Source organism: Denticeps clupeoides, chromosome 7 (genome assembly GCF_900700375.1).
Source record: "Denticeps clupeoides chromosome 7, fDenClu1.1, whole genome shotgun sequence".
NCBI lineage: Eukaryota > Metazoa > Chordata > Actinopteri > Clupeiformes > Denticipitidae > Denticeps > Denticeps clupeoides.
The window spans coordinates 12,396,943-12,417,981 of record NC_041713.1 but is presented as its reverse complement, the minus strand read 5'-3'; the positions used below and the strand labels follow the sequence as shown (position 1 = coordinate 12,417,981).

The following is a 21,039-nucleotide window of genomic DNA, read 5'->3' as shown; positions in this document are numbered from 1 at the left end:
CAAACGGACAGTGTGTCCTCTTTAGTGCAGGTGAGCAGCGTTGCGCGGTGAACCTGGCTGCCTGGTGAACTCCTGCCACAGAGCAACACAAATCAGTCGGAGAGGAACAGAGAGAGAAAGGCGGAGAAGCGAAAAGGCAAGCGAGGGAGAGAGGAAGCGAGCGATCATGTCTCCGAATGTGTTGTGGTGTCCTCTACGCTGATCAGATTCGCCCTCTGTGGCTCGTGGCTGGAAATGTTTATGCTGTCTCGCTCGTGCTCCCTCCCTCAGCGAGGTCGGCCCAATTTGCCCAGGTTTGCGCTGGAACGGAGTAATAGAACAGTGTTCCCAGCTCCAAAATTGATGCGCCTCTTAAACTGAAAATGACCAACAGTGACACCAGCATCCCGCAGGGTTCACCAGGCCACATTCCTCTCACTGCCTGCCCATACAGGTGGCTCCACCGGTGTTCTGTTGGGATCAACGATTCAACTTGCCTGGTACAGCGAAGCGCTCTGGTCAGGAACAGAGGTGCATCCATCCACAATGAGAAAAGGGGTGCTGTCTGTCACATTTGCCCTGCAGTGTGATATGTTTCACTCCAAATGGTTTTTGTGGTAGAGGGCTTACTGGAGGAAATTTGCACGGATAACAATATTAATCTTTTCCGACAGCAGGAGGAGGGAATATCTAATGGCAACTCACTGAGGACAAAAGGACCTTGGTGTGTCTAAATATATATCTGGAAAGTTTTATATCTAAAAATACATCATAAACATTGTGCGTCTGTATATGTGAGTATGTGCACACACACACACAATATCCCATATATCATACATTTTAGATCATCAATATATAGCAGTAAAAAAGAAACTTTTACTGTGTTTATTATTACTGCTGTCTGGAGAGATCCTATGTGCAATGAAATCAGAGTTTCAGTGTTCAACTAAAACTTATTCACTGATACTGAATACCAATGTATCACCCAAGAAGGTATCAAAATGTATTGACATATTGACTTTTTTAACCACTGCTAGCGATTTAATTTAGGTGAGGGACTGTTATTAACAGCATCGGTAGTGTAATGTTCATATATGATATCAGTTTTTGAATGACATGTTCATGGGCAGAGATAATTCAGCCAGCAGAAAGCCCCTTTTATATAGAATGTTCGACCTTTGACATATAATATAGTATGATCGTATAAAACGATTATATTAAACAAACCTACAGAATCGAACATGGCTTACAAAAAACATGTCTTTATGCCTTCCTTGTTTGGTTCTGTGAAAAGACATATGGCATATTGAGGGGACTTCCTAACAGCATAAAGGATCATCACAGGGGGCTACTGCTGTGCAACAGCTAGGCTATACTGCCAGTCAAAAGTTTGGACGATAAATAATACTTATTTACATTTACGGAATTTATCAGACGCCCTTATCCAGAGCAACTTACAATCAGTAGTTACAGGGACAGTCCCCCCCAGAGACATTTAGGCTTAAGTGTCTCTCTCAGGGACACAATAGGATTTGAACCTGGGTCTTCTGGTTCATAGGTGAGTGTGTTACCCACTAGGCTACTACCACCCTATTTATGGGTCTGCCGTTTTTTTTTTACATTATAGAACAAAACTGAGGACCCAGGACCAAATAAACATTTGCATCTTTCGAAAGCAGGGAGCTTTTGCTGTGATGGCAGCAGTTCACACTCTTGGCTTCTCTCTACCACCTTAAGTTAGACAATGGTTTAGTCCTGAAGGTTCATGCTGAACCTTTTCTTATTATTTAGCAGTCATGAAGGTAAAAAGAGGCAACTCTGAAAAAAACTGATTAATCAAACTTCACTTTCTCCTGCTAGAAAAAAATACTAAATATATTGTGCCTACAGGGTAGGTGTTTCTATTAAAGTGGCCTATGAATTTAGACCCGGTTTATTATTGTGTTAGCTGCTCTTCCAGGCCAGGCTGCTGCAGACATAACCTTCAACCTTTCCTCTGTTCGTATGTGACACACAATAAAAAAATATAAAACAGATGTAGCATTAATCCTCAGCAGATAGAAACCCTGACAGCATGGAATGGGTTTTATTTCGCTTGTTTTTCTCAGATTTTATCATGGAAAATAGCCACAATAGTGCTAGAGGGTGAGGGATCCGATATTGCGTGGGCTTCAAGGGAGAGGTTTCATAGTATTTGATTGGAAGCAATAACACAAACAAATGCTTTGAGGTGGGGGTTAAGAAGGGGTTAGAGTTGTGAGTCATTTATTTAACTGATTATTGTACAATATAATATTAATTCATCATGGTCAGCATTGGCATTGGTTAGGGTCTTTGGACAATTCAAGATATACTTTCATTTTCATTTGGCTTCCCTTGCCAAATCAGCTCTGACCAGTCAAGGAATAAGCTGCAGTAGACCTCATCTTGTGGAATGTTTTACCAAGTTGGATTCTGGATAAAATATCATTCATATGAATATCAGATCAGAGTGTCAGACAGGGTAGTCTTCACACTATCCCAACATTGGTGTCCTTGGACCACTAAATACTTGGAAGTCCCAAAAAGACAACTTCAAGAACTGACCGATCACTTTTTCACCAATTTCATCTCAGCCTTTGACAAGTGGTACTGTGCTTAGTTAATCAATGTTATGGCTGATAATCATGGTTTTTAATCATGGTATTACTATGCTATTCATCCAGCATGTAATACTGTCACATTACCATTTTAACAGCGAGGCCATAATTGTGTATTTTAGCCACTAACTCAACCTCGGGGCAGCGCCTGGTGTAATCATTCCAGCTTGCATTATTGGTATGCATGAGCTAGCCTGTACCCCTGCACAGGAAGGCAGCTCCACACAGAGGTACATTAAATAGAACAGGTGTCCTCGGGCTGTATGCAGCGCTGCCGCTGGCGACTCATTCAGTCGCTGGTAAAGAGGGTGGGTGGACAGGGCTGGTAAGAGGGTGGGTGTCGTCCCAACATACTCCTCACAGCAAATGACTCACTGCTCTTTGTTGTTGTCCAGTGCGGACACTGCCTTGCATAAGCAGAATAATAAGGGAGTCAAAGAGTCGCACGGGATCAGCAGCGAGACAAGAACCTGAGATTCGGTACCGGTGCAAGGGATGTCGACGCGACTCACACGGGTGTCCAGGTGTCACTTGTGTACAGGGTCTGAAGGGGCCGTTGCCCCTGTGGCCCTGAAGAAATGCGTTACGTTTACATGCCAACTGAGGGGGAAATTAACATGCAGGCACACATATTGCCTGCAAAGTTGCACACACACACACACACACACAGTGAAATGGGAGCCGAGCTTTGAAATGGGAGAAGATCGGACGCACCTGTCAGCCACACTCAGGTCAGACGCAGAGCAAGGTGGTCCCACAGGCTATGGACCCCCCTGTCTCCCCACCACCAGCCTCCTGCCCCTGACCTCACTTTGCCTCAGGCTCTCTGTACTGTCTGTCCTTCCTGCTGTGAGGTGGTGCAGCTGTCTGAGCCGTTGCCCCTTATACCAACGCACTTTACTATGGGCCCTAAACATACTGAAATGTCGATACCTGTTCTCAACAAGCAATTCTCTTGACATTTACACATTCTCTTTTATAATCATCTCTGGACCACATCTGCTACGAAGCCGAACTTTTATTAAAGACTTTTCAAACCGGTGAACTCGACATTCCTGAACCAATCCCCTCATAGTTAACACCCCAACGTCTGTTATAGATGCCTAACAAATAAACTCCAAGGAGAGTCTCTAAAGATCCCTGTCTTCAGCTCATTTTGGTAAAAGAAACGCTCGAATAAGATCATGAATTATGAATCTGACCCAGGGGGGAATAAGGCGATGAAAATGACCCTTCGACTGGTCAGCCGGATGAAATTCCGTGGAGGCATCGGTATTGACAGATGTGACAGCGACTGAAGGCAGCGCGGCCATCGGACAGGCGAGACTCCCTCTGTGCCATGGATCAAAGTCAAAGGTAGGCTAGTGATGGGAAGCGCTAAGTGTGTATTCGGTCTAGACTTGTCGATATAATTACTCGGCAGCTACTATTTTGTTGTCTCTCAGCATTACACGTAACAGGGCCTTAAAAGTAGCGCGGGACAGATACGCCTTTAGCCGCTGAGATCCTAAAGACAAGCCCTGTCTTTACCTGTACAGTCAGTGGCTTCGGGGGAAGTGATTCCACGTAAAATGCTCGGCGAGGTGACAAATGGGGGAATAAGAGACATTGATCCCTTTTTCCCCGGCACCCGCAATTGTCCACCATGTCGGATGAATTCCTCCCTAACTCCAGCGCAGACCGCTATTGACTTGTCGGCAAAGAGGCCCTGCGTGCGGCCAGTGCTGGCATTTGGCGAGAGCATCGATCTGTATTTTCCCAAATACGCACGCTTAGATAGGAAGGGTAATGACCTCTGTCTGGGCAAGTTAGACACCCCGTGTGCGCGAAGGCAACGCCGCTCCCACGTAGAAAAAGTGAGACGTATTTTGCCGGCGTGTAATTCTGCGCAGCGATGAAAATGAACGAATAACAACGTGAGAAGCGTCCAGCCACAATTAAACCGGGAGCAGCAAGCCATGACATTGCTATATGATCCTGCGTTCCCATCCCACTTATCTTAGCCAAGCTGCTTTGCTTAACTGCTTCAGTAAATGAGGCCGCCGTCTCCCGGCATCAAGGCTGAGCCCCTGCGTTGTTCCGTGCGAATCCGGCGCGCTCGGCGAGGTGAGAATGCTAATTAGCCACGGCGGCTGACGCCTGTTTAATTGGCCTAACCTGCTTTGTTGAACCGCGAGGGGCTCCTGCGAGGATATCTTGGCCGGCGCCCGTGCACCGCCAGCACTCGCTTCCTTCCCCTCCCTTCTCCACCCCTCCGCAACTATTTTTACAGCGCTAACCGGGCCTGGTCCTCGGAAATGGACGGCCCCGGCGATGGCCGGTTCGGAAGCGAGGGAGGGGCGGGGCCTGCGACCTCAGAGCCGGCTGTGTGGGATCAGAGGGGTGCCAGAGGTGTTGTGCTGCCAATCAGAGGATGTTGTCAGGAGAATGGGAGATGGGCCAGAGGTGCGAGACACGCAGGCCTGGCGTAGTGGGAGTCAAACTTCAAACTCCACAGCGATGAAAGATGTCATGGTGACGTTCAGGAAGTCATTTCATGTTGAAGGCTAATGAGAGCCAAATTACCAGAGCTGTCTCGCTGCCATTAAAACGACTATTAATAAAAGGAACAGAAATTTGAAAGGGGTGCTAGGAGCAGATATAAATGATACATCTGATGTGCTGTGAAAGCTGGGGGTTATAATGACCGGCACACTGGTCAGTGGGTTGCCATTCTGGGGACACATCAGTATTGACGAACGTGTGGAAATGGAGCAGGCAGACAGATGAGATTCCCTCGGAGACCGAGATCAAGGTCAGTGGCAGGGATTTGATGGGTTGCGCTATGCATGCCTTCAATCCTTTGCTTTCAGTGAGCGACCCGATAAATCAGTGCCTCCAAAAATTCCCAGAGGGAAGTGACAGCCATCATGGCTGCCAAACATTCTGCCAAACGTTGTGAGACTGCAGGAATCTCTCAGTCTTACTAGCCTCTCTCGTTCCATTCCAACGTGAAAACAGCACCAGAACTTAATAATATAGTTAAAATTTATTTTTAGTGTGCATTTAGGAATCTAGGGAGAGGTTTAGGGTTATGATCAGAAACACAGGAATATCATATCAGGGTATATTTAACATTCTGGAATAACCTAACCCGCTCCGATCTCGAGCGAAGGCTGATCAAACCTGTAATTTGTACTTGCTGTGGTCTTCTGTCATCTCCTTCTTTCAACAGACAGCAAATCACAAACATTTCACCCCCCACCCCCCCCCTTCAAGTCCCCCCGCTGATCTACGCCTGTGAAGGATTGCAGGTCTCCTGCTGTGATTCTCTTCTGAAGCCCCCCACTCCAGGGGGGCATGTTTGTGGGATGGGCAATTAATGTCTGTGCTGCTGAGCCGATTGTGTCACCGCTTCACTCCCCCAGTCGCAGTGTGCTTCCCAGCCAGAAGCACATCCCAGTCGTGATTCATGGCGTTCCTGCCCCTGCCGTGGCTATGTGGTACACTCAAGGGTGAAATATCGGAGCTGCGGCAGAAGCGTGAGTCAACACAACCATGAGCTGCAACCATGTCTAGCCCTTCTTTTTCCTACATGACTCGGGACTGAGTTGGTAAAGGTCTAGTCACGGGGAACTCATGGCAGTGGTGTCAGTCCCCTTGAATTTGGATACACCAACCATTTACTCACTTATGCTGCTATTGATCTATAGATCACCATTCATGGACATCACTCACTTTGCACCAGAGAGCATTCGCCCACTGAGAAAAAATGACTTGTAGCGAACCTGAAGAGGAGGATCTGAAGATGTGGAGCTGTTAAATGCTGCAAGGCAGGCAAAGGTAGCAAGGACGGGACACTTGCAGCCCGCTCTTGAGAACCTGAAGTGGAGGCTCTCAACAGAGCGCAATCTCAGCTTCAGTTCAATGTCCAGATAGGGAATGAAAGATTGCAGCTTGTTTTCCCCATCTGGATCATTACTACCATCATGCAAGGAGCCCTATGGAGCTCAGCGGGCCATCGTATCCGGTGCAAGCCTCTGGCTCACAGGAAGGCTGAGGGACACTGCATTGTCTGGTTCTTTGCAAGGGAACATCTGCCCCGGGGTTGACGTTCCCTGCCTGCCCAGCAAGGCTCACAGAACCATTGTTTTTAGTCCTGCCATCCAAAAAAAAAAAAAAATGAAATCCCTCTGCTGGTTGTCTACACAATGCATGCCGGTCCATTAACTCCAGACAGGCCAAGTAGGCTGCAGAACAAGCGAAGGCTCGCATTTCAGCGCTCCGAGCGGGGACGGCTCCACACAGTGCCATGTTCTCGCTCTCCGTGCTCATCAAAGGCGCTCTGCCTCAATCTCCACGAGGCTTCTGAATTATGAAACGCGGCGTCCAAGCAGCGGCCGTTTCAACTTTAATGACGGCCACGCCGAGGAGGCTGCGAACAAACACCCGCGCTGGTGCGTCCTCGGAGCCGCGGCCCGCGAAGCTCTGATCCCTGTTTCCAAATCCTTGCGCTGACATCTCCCCCCTGACTTCCATGAAGAAAAGAGAGAAGGAGGGAGACAGAAAACAACGAGGGCGCATTCCCATGGAAACTCGGTTCCGTTGTCACACGAGGCAGCGCGGTGTCGGGTGAGAGATGCGCGCTCTCGGCTGCGTAGGCTGTGCCTCGCCGAACAATTTCTCAGGGAGGTCGCCATTATTACTGGGGGTCACTCCTTTTTGTCCTCTTGGAGGCTTGCCATTGTGTCCCTGAGATTATCAACCATTGATCTTTTGGGAGAGACCATGATGAAAGGCATTCGTGTGGCACACGCACGCACACACACACACACACACACACGGTCTGTAACCTTGGGTGTGTACCCATAATTCCACTCGCCCTCAGGCTGTGTCCCCTTTATAGAACCCGAGCAAAACTCCATATTTCCCGAAGGCTCGTGCTCAGCCTGTACTTACCAGTAGCCTATTTTCTTAAAGTTACCCCCGCTCCAGAGGACAAATGTGGGAAGTCGCTTTTTTCTAAGGATTTGGTCTTAAGCACTGTGCAGGCTTTAATGTTCTCGTTCCGTTCGCTTCTTAGTCACGCTTGTGAGTATTTATCGCAAAGTGGCCATCAACCATTTGGTCTTGTCAGCAGTGTACCATAAAAAGAAAATCTGCATTGGAGAACTGGGTTATCTGCGCCGGGCCAGTGTGACTGCAGGTGATAACCTTTACAGGACCTTTCACACACAAATCCCATCGCTGTATCGGGTAACGCATCACATGCACTGTGACTTCACCCGTCTGCGCCCACAGACCTGAAGTCAAATCATGAAGTTCGGGCTGCTCTATGGAGAATGACGTTACCGTGTCTAGACTGTGCTTGCCCGTTGTTCCCAGATGGTGGAATGCGCTTCCAGACACCATCAGAGCAGCTCCATCCCTCTCTGTCTTCAAGAATCTATTTAAGAATGTTATCAGAGTACACCTGCAAAAGCTTTACTTTCCACACTTTTCTCTCTTATCCGAGCTGCATACACATATTTCAAATTGAGTAGCACTTTTTATACATCTGCCATCAGCTTCAGTGTTTGTCCTCTTCCTGCTATGGGGAGAAGCATCTGCTTATCAAATGTAATGCAATTTAAATAGAGCAAATGTTAGATACCACACTACCAGATCTCTTGTATCCACATGACTAAAGTGGGGGTTGTTTGTGAGATGTCCAAAATATATATATATATGTGTGTGTGTGTGTGTGTGTGTGTGTGTGTGTGTGTGTGTGTGTATATATATATATATATATATTTTTTTTTTTTTTTATCCGTTATCTATGCCTTCCATTTCAACTGGGTTGTTGCTACGAAATTTCTAATGATTCTTGTTTTGGCAGGGAACTTCACCTTTCTGTCCCAATTCCCACACAACAGAACAATGGCTTCCCATGTGTGGGGTATAGGAAGTTTAAGTGCAAACACACTGTCCCTTTCTGTTACGCGGCTCTATTCAGATCACGGAGAGACAAAGCAGTAATATTAATGTAAAGAATTTGCACATCAAAGGACTGTCTTCTAAAGTAATTGGTTATCTTGTTTTGGGCAGCATCTTGCACAATGTGTGCAAAAACAAGATCTTCCTTCTGACATTTAGGGGGATTTAAAAAAAAAAAAAACAGAACATGTTTCTGTAAGTGATTGTATCAGGTTTAAGTATTCCACTAATTTGTTTCCGGTAATGTTCCACTGAATTTGCCTCTGGAAGCCGCTGAGGGAAAAAAGGAAAGAGGCTGGAGGCCATGGATCCAGCCACCACCAACCAGCCGCAAGCTCTGAGAAATGAACTAATAATCTCAAGTTTGGAATAAAAATGATATGGCATGGAAATGGGAGTGGGGGAAAAAAAGTGATTGTCATTGTGAAGCACGAAATGTGTCCTCTGCTTTTAACCCATCACCCTTGGTGAGCAGGAGTGAAAGGCTGATTATATTGTATTTCTGATTGTATTTCTACGTAAACATCTATTTTATTGATTTAAATTTTTAAAATATCATTCGACTCTAATTAAGAGTCTAGATTGCAGGCAATAAAATGTGATATAGGCGGGCAGGGAGCGTAAAAGAAGCCAGCAGGCGACAGCCACCTCCCACGGTCACGTCCAGACTTCAGCCTCGTGATGCAATGCGTCTTCGTCACCACGTGGGGGCCCCGCGCATCTCTTTCGTTTCGCGGCACCCCCCCTCCTCCTCCTCCTCCTCTCTCTCTCTCTCTCTCTCTCTCTCTCCCTCCTCATCTCATGCCTGTGCCAGCCACCCCCTCTCTCTCCACGCTCCTTCCCCGACGCCGAGCCACAAAGCCTGCTGTCGGCGCTCGGCAGTGGCACCTCGCTGCTCCGGCGCGAAGATGGTCGGCGGCGTGTGCGCCCGCAAGTTGGCTCGCCGATCTCGGTCCGCGCTGATCGCGGCTCTCACGGTGCTGCTGATCCAGACGCTCATCGTGTGGAACTTCAGCAGCCTGGACTCGGGGGAGGACAGGGGAGACGGTGGCAACGGCAGGGAGAAGAGGGACCGGGTCGGCATCAACAAAGCCCACGGCGAGCACCCGAAGAGCGGCTTCCAGAGGAGGCAGCAGCCGCAGCAGCCGGCGCTCGGGAAGGCAGCCGTGCGCCACAAGCAGCAGCCGGTGAGACCCCCGTCGGAAGCGCGGTTAGCGGGGCCCCCTTTTGTCATTAACAGCGGCGTGTTGTCGCGGTGTGTCCGGGGCGACGCATTTTTATTTCCCCTCCCGCGACACGCGGCGTTTCATTCGCGCGAATTGAAGAAAATAATAACAGTCGTATTAATAATAATGATAATAAGGGGGAGGGAAATAAAACCGAAACCCTCGGCGGATACTTTGTTGCGTCGCGTTAGTTCAGCCAATTTACAACTCGGCCATCCGCGAGCAGCCAATCAGCGGCCGCCGCTCACCCGCGCGAGCTGGACGCAATATGTACATTATTATATATATATATATATATATTCACATTTTACGCGGAAATATTGTCGCGGTCCCCGTGACGCCCAGCGGCTTCTGTTCCTTCTGACCGTGGAAGTTGCTTCAGAGGATTCGTCACAGAAAGTGGCATTCAACTGGTTGGTTTAGTCGATTTTTGCGCCGTAAAACGCAGTCTGCTCCCCTGCAATACCGTATTTGTATTATCTGTTACCTCCGAGAAACAAAACCGTGCGACACACACGCTTGTGGCGAACAGGCATGTGGTTAATGTAGTGAAGCGAGTTCTGGACAGAAGGTTCCATGAATGTTCCAGAATGTTCCATGGCACTGAAGTCCTAAGTCCCTGATATCATTTTGTAAGAAGATACAGTTATGGCTGTAATTTCTTTCCTGGAAGTTGGGGAAGGGTGTGGGCTGGTAGGACTACAAAGGCTATAATGCCGTAATCTTCAAATACGTTGAAAATCATTTTTTTAATGCCCTGTAACCTGACTCCGAACCAAGACAAAAATCTCTCGGCTTGGTGAATGCCAGGTTCTTTGAGGTAGACTGCATGGGGCACGTGGCTCTTCCTCGGCATCCTTTAATTTGGACTGGCTTGAGCTGGATAAGTTCTAACAAGCTCACAGTCGGTGTTCTGTAATTATCTCCATGTTCTGTGTCCTTTATAATATTCCCGAAAGGGGGGGGGGGGGTGTTTTGCATCAGACGAGGTGCCAGTTTGATGTCTGGACTTTTCCTCAGGATCTGTGATATGGAAATTTGGTGGAATGCTTCTCGGTCCGTCAGAAAAGCGGCGAGCCCCGCACGCCAGCGGTGGAAATGGATGCGAGTGGCCGTGGCCCCGCGGGCGACCAGGCTAACCCCCGCGTTCGGATCCGAGGTCCGTGTCCGCGGCGCGATGGGAGCTGCCTGGTGCCTGTGTGAAGGCTGCGGGCCCGGTGACGCGACCTTATCCGGAGCTCTGGGGGATGATCTGGTGCCGTAAGCCGCTCCGTATGCAGCGACGGGGAGGATCGCGCTCCTCTTCCTCTTCTCTCAGTGCTCTTCCTCTGCCTGCCTTTGTTTTGTGGCCTCCGTGGGCTGTTTGCTCTGGCGAAATAGGATTGGCAGCAGATTAAAGAGGACGCCTGTAGCAATGCGATTGTTTCAAGTTTCTATTTCTATTCTATTAATTTGGATCTTCATTCCTCTGCTGCCGAGAGTCGGCGAGACTGTAAGACAGCCTGGATACCCCGGACGCCTGGCAGGGCGATGTAACCGAAGACGGGAGGGTACGGGCAGGTCGCTGGAGAGGCCGTTCACCCGCTCAGGGTCAAACCCTCCAGACACTCCACACACACACGCGCGCACGAAAACGGGCAGATTTAACGAAATCATCCAGTTACAACAGGGAACTGGAATGATGTAGAAATGGCAGGTTCTGGTTGCCCAGAAGATGCCTCTTCACCCCTGAAGAACATGAACATTTTCGTCGACCAGGGGCAGTGGAAAGGTTACAGTGTGCAAGATCGCAGCCCAAAACCTGGCAGGTCACAGGAGGAATTGTAAATCCATGGCACTCTGACTAAATAAAGACGGTGGCGTGGGAACGTGATGCCCGATTCAGTCAAGGCTGCTTTTCTACCAAATGTCAGCACATTCTGATCTATAACTAATTTTACACACGTCACACGGCATCCTTGTGACACAAAGGTCCCGCATGACACTATCAGTCCGCACGTCACTTCTTAATAACATTTCTAGTACACACAAAAATGACATATAACAGGCTAATGACATATTTAATTTTAACAAAAAAGGCTACACACATTACACACATAAATATTGCATTATTGATGTGCATTGCTAATATGTCTCCACATCCCAAGAATGCACTAACAAAATAGGACATTGTAAAAATGTATTCTGCTATTTGTTTTTGCTATTATATGTTATATTAATTACATGCAAAATGCTTTTTGTTTTAATGTTGTTTAATTTGCACTTAGATGCCATGAGAAGTATTGCCTATGATGAATCAATACAGAATACGTCGAACTTCTGAAACGAAACCTTCATTTATACAATTTATACAATCCGCCAAGGTGCCACTGAGGTGCCACTGAGCAAAGCACCGTCCCCACACACTGCTCCCCGGGCGCCTGTCATGGCTGCCCACTGCTCACTCAGGGTGATGGGTTAAATGCAGAGGACAAATTTCACTGTGTGCACCGTGTGCTGTGCTGCTGTGTATCACATGTGACAATCACTTCACTTTACTTTACAATCAAGACAAAACACTGGTCCGTCTACTACAATGTTCTGAGATGTGCTAGTACAGGTCACATTGCACGGACTATTTTAATATATGCATGTAGTCTTATGTATGACTGTCTCTTACTGAAGAAGAAGGTGGCGATGTCGTGCTTTTTGGATTTTTTTTGTCATGCAACAGCTATATCTGTAGTTCATAAGCGTGTTGACAGTGGCAGTGTATTTTCCTCCTTTCATCCTCCTCTCTTTCAGTTCAGCTTCAGTGTTTTATTCTTTCTTTAGAGCTTGTCACACACACTGTAGTTTCTTCGTATGGTGAAAGTGGCTGAGGGCAGCAGCATCTATCCGGCCGACCAATGTCTGGCATTTCTGCACCATTCCAGCGCCCGGCTGTGGCTTGACGGCCATTCTTAACGCAGTCTCGCAGACGTCCTAACAAGTGTTTTACTTTTCTTTTTCCTTCACTTCCCTTTTAGGCCTTTGTTCAGTGTTATTTAATTACGCAGATATTTTCAGAGCGAAGCGTGTTGTTTCTTTCTTTATCATCCAAATACGGACTTCAGAACATCAAACGCCAGAGGATGTGAGAAGCCGGCGACACAACTTCCACTGAAGTGCCGGCAATTTTTTTTTTCTTTTTTTTTTTTTTCTTTTTTTTTTCACTTTTGAGAGTCCATTACGGCCCTGTTGAAATTGATTGAGGGAGGATAATTTATGTGAACGAATGCCTTTGTGTCACCTCAAGAGGAAATATCCTAATGGCCTCTGTACAAGAGATAGCGCTGAAAATTGGGCCCGGGAATTACATTTTAACCATGAACACTTAGAGCTTTTAATTGATTCACATACACTACAGGTTAGGCAGCTTTTTCTAATGGAAATCAGGTTACCCTTCGGAGGCAAAAATTACTTATTTATCAGTCCTTTAATGTTAAGTAAGGAAAGACCATGTGGAATGGTAGCATTTCCAACACGGCACCATTTTTTAACTGCATTTGCTCTGCGCCGTGACATACACGCTCCTGTATTTTCCACGCCCCTGCCCTCCTCCTCTGGATACGTGGTAAACGTGATTCTCTGCCTCATCACTACGGCACGGCAGTCTGAGCGAGACTTTGACTTGTTAACGTAGTCGGACGATGATTTGTTTGTTTGGGGCGTTTGGCGCTCGCTGTTCGGACAGCATCTGTCTGCATGTCTGTCGGGCTGAAGAGACTCTTGAATGGAGTGCCGTGTGCAGGAGGATTGGCTGGGAGTGGGATGTGCTGAGGGGCGTCTTACTGCAGTGCAGTCTGTCTGTCTGCCTGCCTGTCTACTCATCCTTCCCATCCTGCCTTTTCACTCGTTTGTGAGAGCCCTCCATCCTCCATGCTGTGCTGACTCACACTCTGTCAGTATGCCTGAGTGCACACCGGCACACTCGCCCTGCAGTCTCTCTCTCTCTCTCACACACACACACACACACACGAACTGTAGACGGTGGTAGATGCCGGATCTCCGGGTCCCATGAGAGAGTGTGTGTTTGGACCAGCTGGTGTGGAGGCTGGTGTTTACCATCGGGTCGTTTACAGGGGACATGTCTGCGCTCACGCTTATGAAGATTAATACGAGCGAATGGGCCCGAGCTGCGGTTTGAGGTCCGACCCCCCCCCCCGTTCGGAGCAAATGCTGATATATACGCTTTAAATAAAGCCAATGTCTTTCGTTTTCCTATTTCCGAGAGCCTCAGAGACCAAAGCAAACTCTTTCATCGCAGTGTGATGGCTGCTTAATGGATAAAAACTAGTGGCTATTGATTAGTTTCTCCCTGTCGCCGATGCTTATCTGAAACGCCTCCCCGATGCGCTCCTAATGAGCCGGCGTGGTGCTCGATGGGTTATTTTTGTCATGGCTTCATTTAGTTCGAGTTTTGTAGGCCACGCGTTGCCCTCTGTGTCGGTGTTGCCCTAACAACGAGGGCTTCGCGCTCGTTTCGCTTGTTTCACGCGGCCTTTTCCCGACAGTGTGATCCACAACAGGGCCAATGGACATGGTTTAGCAGTGAATACACAATATGCGGTCGACAGCTGGTACGCGGACCGCAAAACGTTGCGGTGATAATTACAGAGAAAAAGTGTTGTTTATTAAACTTTATTCCCCTGTTTTGCAGGGCGTGGTTGTTTTAGTGATAGACCTGTATTGGATTATTAAACTCTGCATTCTTCTGTTTCTTCTTTCGGATGCTCCTGTTGCAGGTCGCCACAACTGACCAACCAGCATCCCCAGTGGTGACTTATTATTAAACTCTGCATATATATATATATATGTGTGTGTGTGTGTGTGTGTGTGTGTGTGTGTGTGTGTGTGTGTATATATATATTATATGGGTTGGTAAAGGAACTTTACAACCCAAACTTTGGTTTTTACTGGTTTCAGTTTATTTTTAATAAACCTTGTTAATATAAATGAAGTGATTTATTCTGTATCTTTTCACACGTGTGTATGTATGTGAGCCTTTGTGAGTTAATGAACAGGCGCCCTCTATTACCAGTGAATGAGGGTCTAGCGAATTGCATATTTTGGCTTTCGCAAACACGCGCTTTAACGAGGGCGTCGGGCTGGGTGAATGTTCCCAGTGTAGCTCATGGAAATCGCCTGGGCCTGAGCGCTGGCTGCGGTTCCCGTCGGCTCGGACTGATGGGGGGATTTGCAACGCCGCTCGGATCCAAGGTCTAATGTGGAGGCGGTGGGGAGGGGGGACATGAATGAAGGGGTTGTGTTACGCCCCTGTCAGAGATGGTTAAGGAAAATAAACACTGTTGGTCCTGGGGGGGACTGTTTCGTTCACAGAAAGCAGCACACAGGTACACACAAACACACACACAGTGAAGGGACTGTCCTGTGTGTCCACTGCATTCCAACACTGCGTGCTGGCCCAGCCACAGGGCTGAGCTTTTGGCTTCTCTGTTCTTTAATCCACAGCATCAGATAATAAACCCCGTCCCACATACTCATCTCACACCGCCTAATATCAGCATAGGGATTTATTTCCAGATACTGATAACAAATACTGCTGAAAATCCATAATCCGGTGTGTTGCCAATAATCCCGTAGGTAAGCATCTAGAGAGATGCTGTGGGGGATTTATTTATTTATTACAGCTCATTGAAGTTATTATTTTAAACCGTTTTAGGCCCCTAAACCCCCACGCTCAAAAAAAAAAAAACGCATTATGGTGTATAGTTTAGCGTGCGTTGCATCAGATCACGCTGATAACACAATCTCAACGTTCAGTTCAGCCAAATGTGCTTTTACATCATAACAGCTGTTGTATTTTCAGTCTGGGGGTTGGGTGGAGAAATGAAAAAGATGAAATATACAGTCTGTATATTGCTGGGGCGGATTAGCAGAGCATTGTGTTCCACCACATCACCAAAAAAAAAAAAAACACACATAATTGCCTTCCACTTCTTTTCAGGCTCTAAATGCAATTATATCATCGGCATTCCAAGTTAGGGACCCAATTAAAGATTTGTGGAAGGGGCACGGTTCCAAGTGGCAAACGCTGGAGGGGGAGGATTCTGAATCATGTCAGCTTCTCTCGTGACATTAAAACGGCAGCAAAATGAGAAAAGAAGGGGAAAAAAAGAAACGTGGACCTTTCAGAAGTTGCCGCGGCCGTTTTTCCCGTCATGCGCGAATTGCCTAAATACCACGAGGTGGTGAGAATTCTCTTCAGGCCTCAGAATGTCCTTTGCAGCCCTTCAGGCTGGGTTGTGCTAACAGCTCATCCCCCTCTACCCTGCCTGACTGCACGCGTGCTAACTCGGCCCGTGATGGATTCGGCCTGTCCCCCCGAAGACCACAGCCTGGGCAGCAGTCCATTGGACGATGGTTACCCAGAGTTCTATATTTATGCATTCTCACCCCCGACGTCCCCCTAAACAGCTGCCCCAGAGCCCATCATTACTAACAAGGGCCTTTTTTTAATGCGCAATTAAGGGAAAAAGGCCGGGGATGACGGATTGCCGTTGCACAGAGACCTGGCTGGGACAGGGGTGTCCTTGTCCAGGAACGTTCCGGATCCAGGAGCAGGTGCTCTTAGGTGACCCTTTGAACGTGAACGGAAGGGCGGGTGGAGTCGGGCCAGAGTCAGCGCATCTGCGCCGGTGTTGAAAGGATGATGTCATTCAAAGAGAATATGATACAATTTTTTGTTTTTTTTGCACACTCTCCTCCCCCGTTTCCGTTTAATCCAGCATGTACTCAAATCCCTGGCGTAATCCGCGGCAATCCTGCGGGGTTTCAGGCTAGTTTGGGCGAAGCTGCCTCGTGTTGGCCTGCGCATCAGAGTAGAAAATGGAACGTAGCGGCTCCGGACTGGCAGCAGACAGGTGAATCCCACGTTTCTCTGTCTCCGCCCCTTCCTGTCTCACCCCGCCACTGCAGCATTTCTATAGTCAGGAGTGGCACCATTTTAACCCCGCTGTGAGAACCTCCGTGACCGCAGATCTCTCTATTCGGCCTTGCTTTTTTTTTTTGCCATTTTTTTCCCCCTCCAACCAAAGCGGCCGCTAATGCGCCACTGATTTACCACGCCAATGACTGGAGCGCGTCGATCGATGTGCAGGTTGACTCGCTGATACGTTTTTTTTTTTTTTTTGGCCCTCTCCTTCTCTCTCTCCCACCATCATTTCAATTAAAGCCCAAATCACGACCGCTGCGCTGACCTGCACCTTCGACCGCGAGGAGGCCGTGGCGCGGCAATCAATTCCAAATGCATATGCTGCCGCATTAAAAAGGCCCCACATCTGTAGAAGCCCCTCAGACGGACGGCGAAGGCCTGAAGAGCAATACCGATTGGGAGGCTGGATGAGTCAAGTCTCTGGCCGCGCCACACCGGCACGCTTTTAATGTGGAACCAAAAAAAAAGAAAGAAAGAAAGAAAAGAAACCATCGTAATTATGACCCCCGCAGCTATTTACATATTTTTATACCTCCTTTTTCTTCCTCCGCATAAGTGCTACTGTCGTTTTTTTTTTTTTTTTTTTCATGTTTGCTCGTTAAAGCGGCCCTTGAAGTCTTAAGTAGCGGTTACAGCGGCCGCGGCGTGTAAAAGTCCTGCGGCATCCCCACTGCGCCCCGGCGCTTAGCTCAGCCGATGTTCCACTGCACTCAGCCGAATTTCTCCTGACCGTCTTCCAGACACCCTGGCAGCCCAGCTGGATGCACCACAGCCGGACCCCGGCTGGCCTGCGTGTTCCGAACGTCTCCGCCCATGCCGCCGCCGCCACCGCCGCTGCAGCTACTGCACGTTTATGGGGCTTTTAGCAGCGTTTCCTCTCTCAGCCGCAGCAGTTAGCTTAATTAAAGTCTCTGGTTTAAAACACATCTGCTGCCCAGGACCTGCCTCAGAGCTTTGTGTATGTGTGTGTGTGTGTGTGTGTGTGTGCGCGTGTGTGTGTGTGTGTGTATACGGGCCAAGTTTGCTGCCGGACACAGAGAGGATTTAGCTGTCTGATGAATAGGAGTGCACTGGATAACTGATCCCAAAGTATCCCACTGATGCTGACACTGGCTTAGCCAAAGGACAGAGCCCCAGAGAGCTAATGATGCCTCTCTTCTACTGTACACACACACACACACACACACACACACACACTGCCGCCAGCTTTCCAGACTTTCTCCATCCACGCCATTAAAATAACACACACGTGTACACTGGACACTGGAATCCAAACCCTGTCCTTTTTCCACCAATAGGAAGGCCTAAAAAAAACAACCTAAACACACACTGACAGAAATTGCCACTTAAGCAAATTGCTTGTTCTGCTTTTTTGGTTCATCAAGACTGGAGGTTTTTTTTAGGGAACTTCCCGCAAACTCCCCAGAGCTACTCAGCCCGGTGCTATAATGGCGCCGACGTTCTTTTCAGTAGAAGGGGGGGTTGGGAGGTGGGTGTCGAGCCTCGCCTCTCCTGACAGTCGCAGTGATGAGCCGCTCTGGTTCTGCACTACGACGGCCTTTTTTATAGCTCTACAATCAGAGCGGCAGCGCGAGGCCGCGACGAAGGAGCCAGGTGGAGGCACGGGCTGTAAGGAATGGCGTTGTCTTTCCTGTGGCGTGCCGCGGCTGTATGACAGGGCGCAGGCCCACCCCTCCCTCCCGATCCGGCCCTGTCAGAGTCACTCAGCCGGTTCGTAACGCGAGGGCACCGGATTCAGGCCTTTAGCTGCGTGTTTGAGCCCATTGTCTGGTCGCATTCTCCACAGCCATTCGTCACCTCGCCATCCCATGCTCCACCCGCTGCCAGTGGTGAGAATTGGCTGGACGACCCGTTCTCAACAGAAGATAGGCACACACACACACACACACACACTCTTTTGGTGGTCAGCGGTGAACTTGTAGGTTTTAAGTTTATTGAACCGCCGCCAGAGAAGCGCAAGGCTTTTGAAGTGTGGTGCCTTATGTCATCGCTGCTTCAGAAATGACAGTGCAGAGATACGGATGCTTCGCTGCAGCTCAGCACTTTTCTGAAGTCACACTGTGAGCTCCCCATCGTCACGCGTCCCAGACTTTTCTCCGGTCTCCTCTCTCCTCCACCCCATGTGTGATATGGGTCTAAATGGTGATGGCGGAGAAAAGCTGTGTTTGGTTTAGTTGCTCTGTAGGAATAGCATGAGGAAGCAGAGGTGGCGTCAGACTGATTTAAAATAAAAATGTGAAACTTGAACTTGGCCCCATGGGGGGAATTTACTTATTCACCCTGTACTCAACATACATTCCAGTGCGTTATTGGGTGTTTGTTGTGAATGATTTCGCCATACACTGCATATGATGAAATAGAGGTTACATGGCGTGACAGTATATGACGTTATAAAATGTTCTACATTTAAACGCTCAATTTGACCAGATACATATTACATTTTTCCCCTTACAGTACATGTACAGTACGCAAAAAATGGTGACACCTTACATTTATGTTCTGAGGGAAAGGCAGTGGACTGAGGGCACATAATATGGCACTAGAAATTAGAAAATAGAAATATAGTCTATTTGCACTCCTTATTTCCATAAATGAAGTGCACATTCATTTATCTCTGTTACTTTATTTTATTAAAATTGACAAATGAATCAAATAAAGCTGATTGAAACAGGTTTGGTTAACATTGAAACGATGTTAAAACACAGCAGCCCACCGTCAAATAAAATCATCTTTGAATAAAAATATAGATTTTGCCTACAGAAAGCTGATTTCTCAAATAACCAGTCTTGAAAAAGCAAGGTCGTCTTCATGTTAATAAGATATGGTGCACAATAAAGAGCCATACACACCAGAGCTCTATAACTTTTGAAAACACATAATTTATAAAAATATGTATTAAAAGTATTGATGAATTAAGCGCAGAGCTGTTGATGTGTATTGATTGATACGTGCATTATGTCTTCATTGCTGTGTTTAATGTTTATAGCAGTGTGTGTGAATGTGTGTGTGTGTGTGTGTAGAATGAGGATAGACACTGAGCAGGGTGTGGGTTAGCAGCAGACAGTGATGGAAGTGACAGCGTGTGTGTGTGTGTGTGTGTGTGTGTGTTTGTGTGTGCATGCCTGCATTCACATGGACAGGTAACTCAGCACTGCTGCTCTCCCCGTCCATCCCCTTCACTCTCTGGTCAGCATATCTCATTGGATCTCGATCTCACTGCTGCTCCAACCTCCCCTCTCATGCGATTTCTTGCTTTCTACTTCCCGACTCGACCGCTTCTCTCTCTCCCCCTGACCTTCGATTCCCAGATGAAATAAGCAGCGCTGTACATCCGGGGGCTCGGTGTATTTAACGTGTCCTGCTGTAATGGTGGGTAATTCATACTGCAGTGTCAGACGTTTGAATGCATTAACATTTGATGGCAGCTGTGCCGCTGGTGGCTTTGTGGCAGCTCTGCTCCTGAGGCACGGATCGGGTTCCTTTTCTTTGTCTGTCAGAGTGATGCTGGCGTACAGGATGTACCCGCTGAATCTGAATGGGTCTGAATGGGCCTGTAAGTGTGAATGTGTGTTTGCAAGTTTGAATGACAAACACTCAGACACACACACACACACCTTTTAAAGAGCCATTTGGAGACCTTTGTGTTAAAATGTTCTGTAAATCAGCTCTTTGTATGGTACATGGTGAATTCTTCCATCATTGTATTTTGGGCTGATATTTTGTGTCTGGATGCTGATTATGTATCGCAACATTTATGGAGTCATAGAATGATAGTGCTATGTAATATCAATAAATGCCATTATTGTTGTACGTACACCTTATTCATCACCAATATCATAATGCTGAATGCTGACCTAGTTGCAAAATGAATGTCTGTTTATACCCTGTATCACACAGGCAAAATTCAGACATATAATCAACCATTTTATTAATCATATTCATAACCAGTTATTTCTTATTATAAACCAATTTTTAATTTAACAATGTCCTGATAATGAAGGTAAATATGCATATCTCTGTGTTATATATAATCTTCTTAATGTTCTGCTAAAATTAGTTTTGTTGAGTGCCTGACTCTTGGTCATGACTATAGGTCCCAAAAAAGCATTTAGCATTCACATTTAATGAAGAATCACAAGGGTGCTATTTAAACAAAATATTGTACTATGATTCATTACATTACATTTGACATTTACAATCAGTAGTTACAGGGACAGTCCTCCCCTGGAGCAACTTAGAGTTT

At 47.4% G+C, this 21,039-nt stretch overlaps 1 protein-coding gene across 2 annotated transcripts in view; it reads left to right on the top strand.

Annotated features, from left to right (window-relative positions):
- Positions 1-9,412: 9,412 nt before the first annotated feature.
- Positions 9,413-21,039, top strand: part of xylt1 (xylosyltransferase I) — a 52,401-nt gene continuing 40,774 nt past the window's right edge. Inside the window, exon 1 of one of the 2 annotated variants that reach the window (XM_028987325.1) lies at positions 9,413-9,760. In XM_028987325.1, the coding sequence (XP_028843158.1) occupies positions 9,482-9,760 (279 nt within the window). In that variant the 5' untranslated portion in view covers positions 9,413-9,481. Of the gene's footprint in view, positions 9,761-16,612; positions 16,705-21,039 lie in introns of those variants that run through there. The other variant, XM_028987326.1, reaches the window with a different exon arrangement.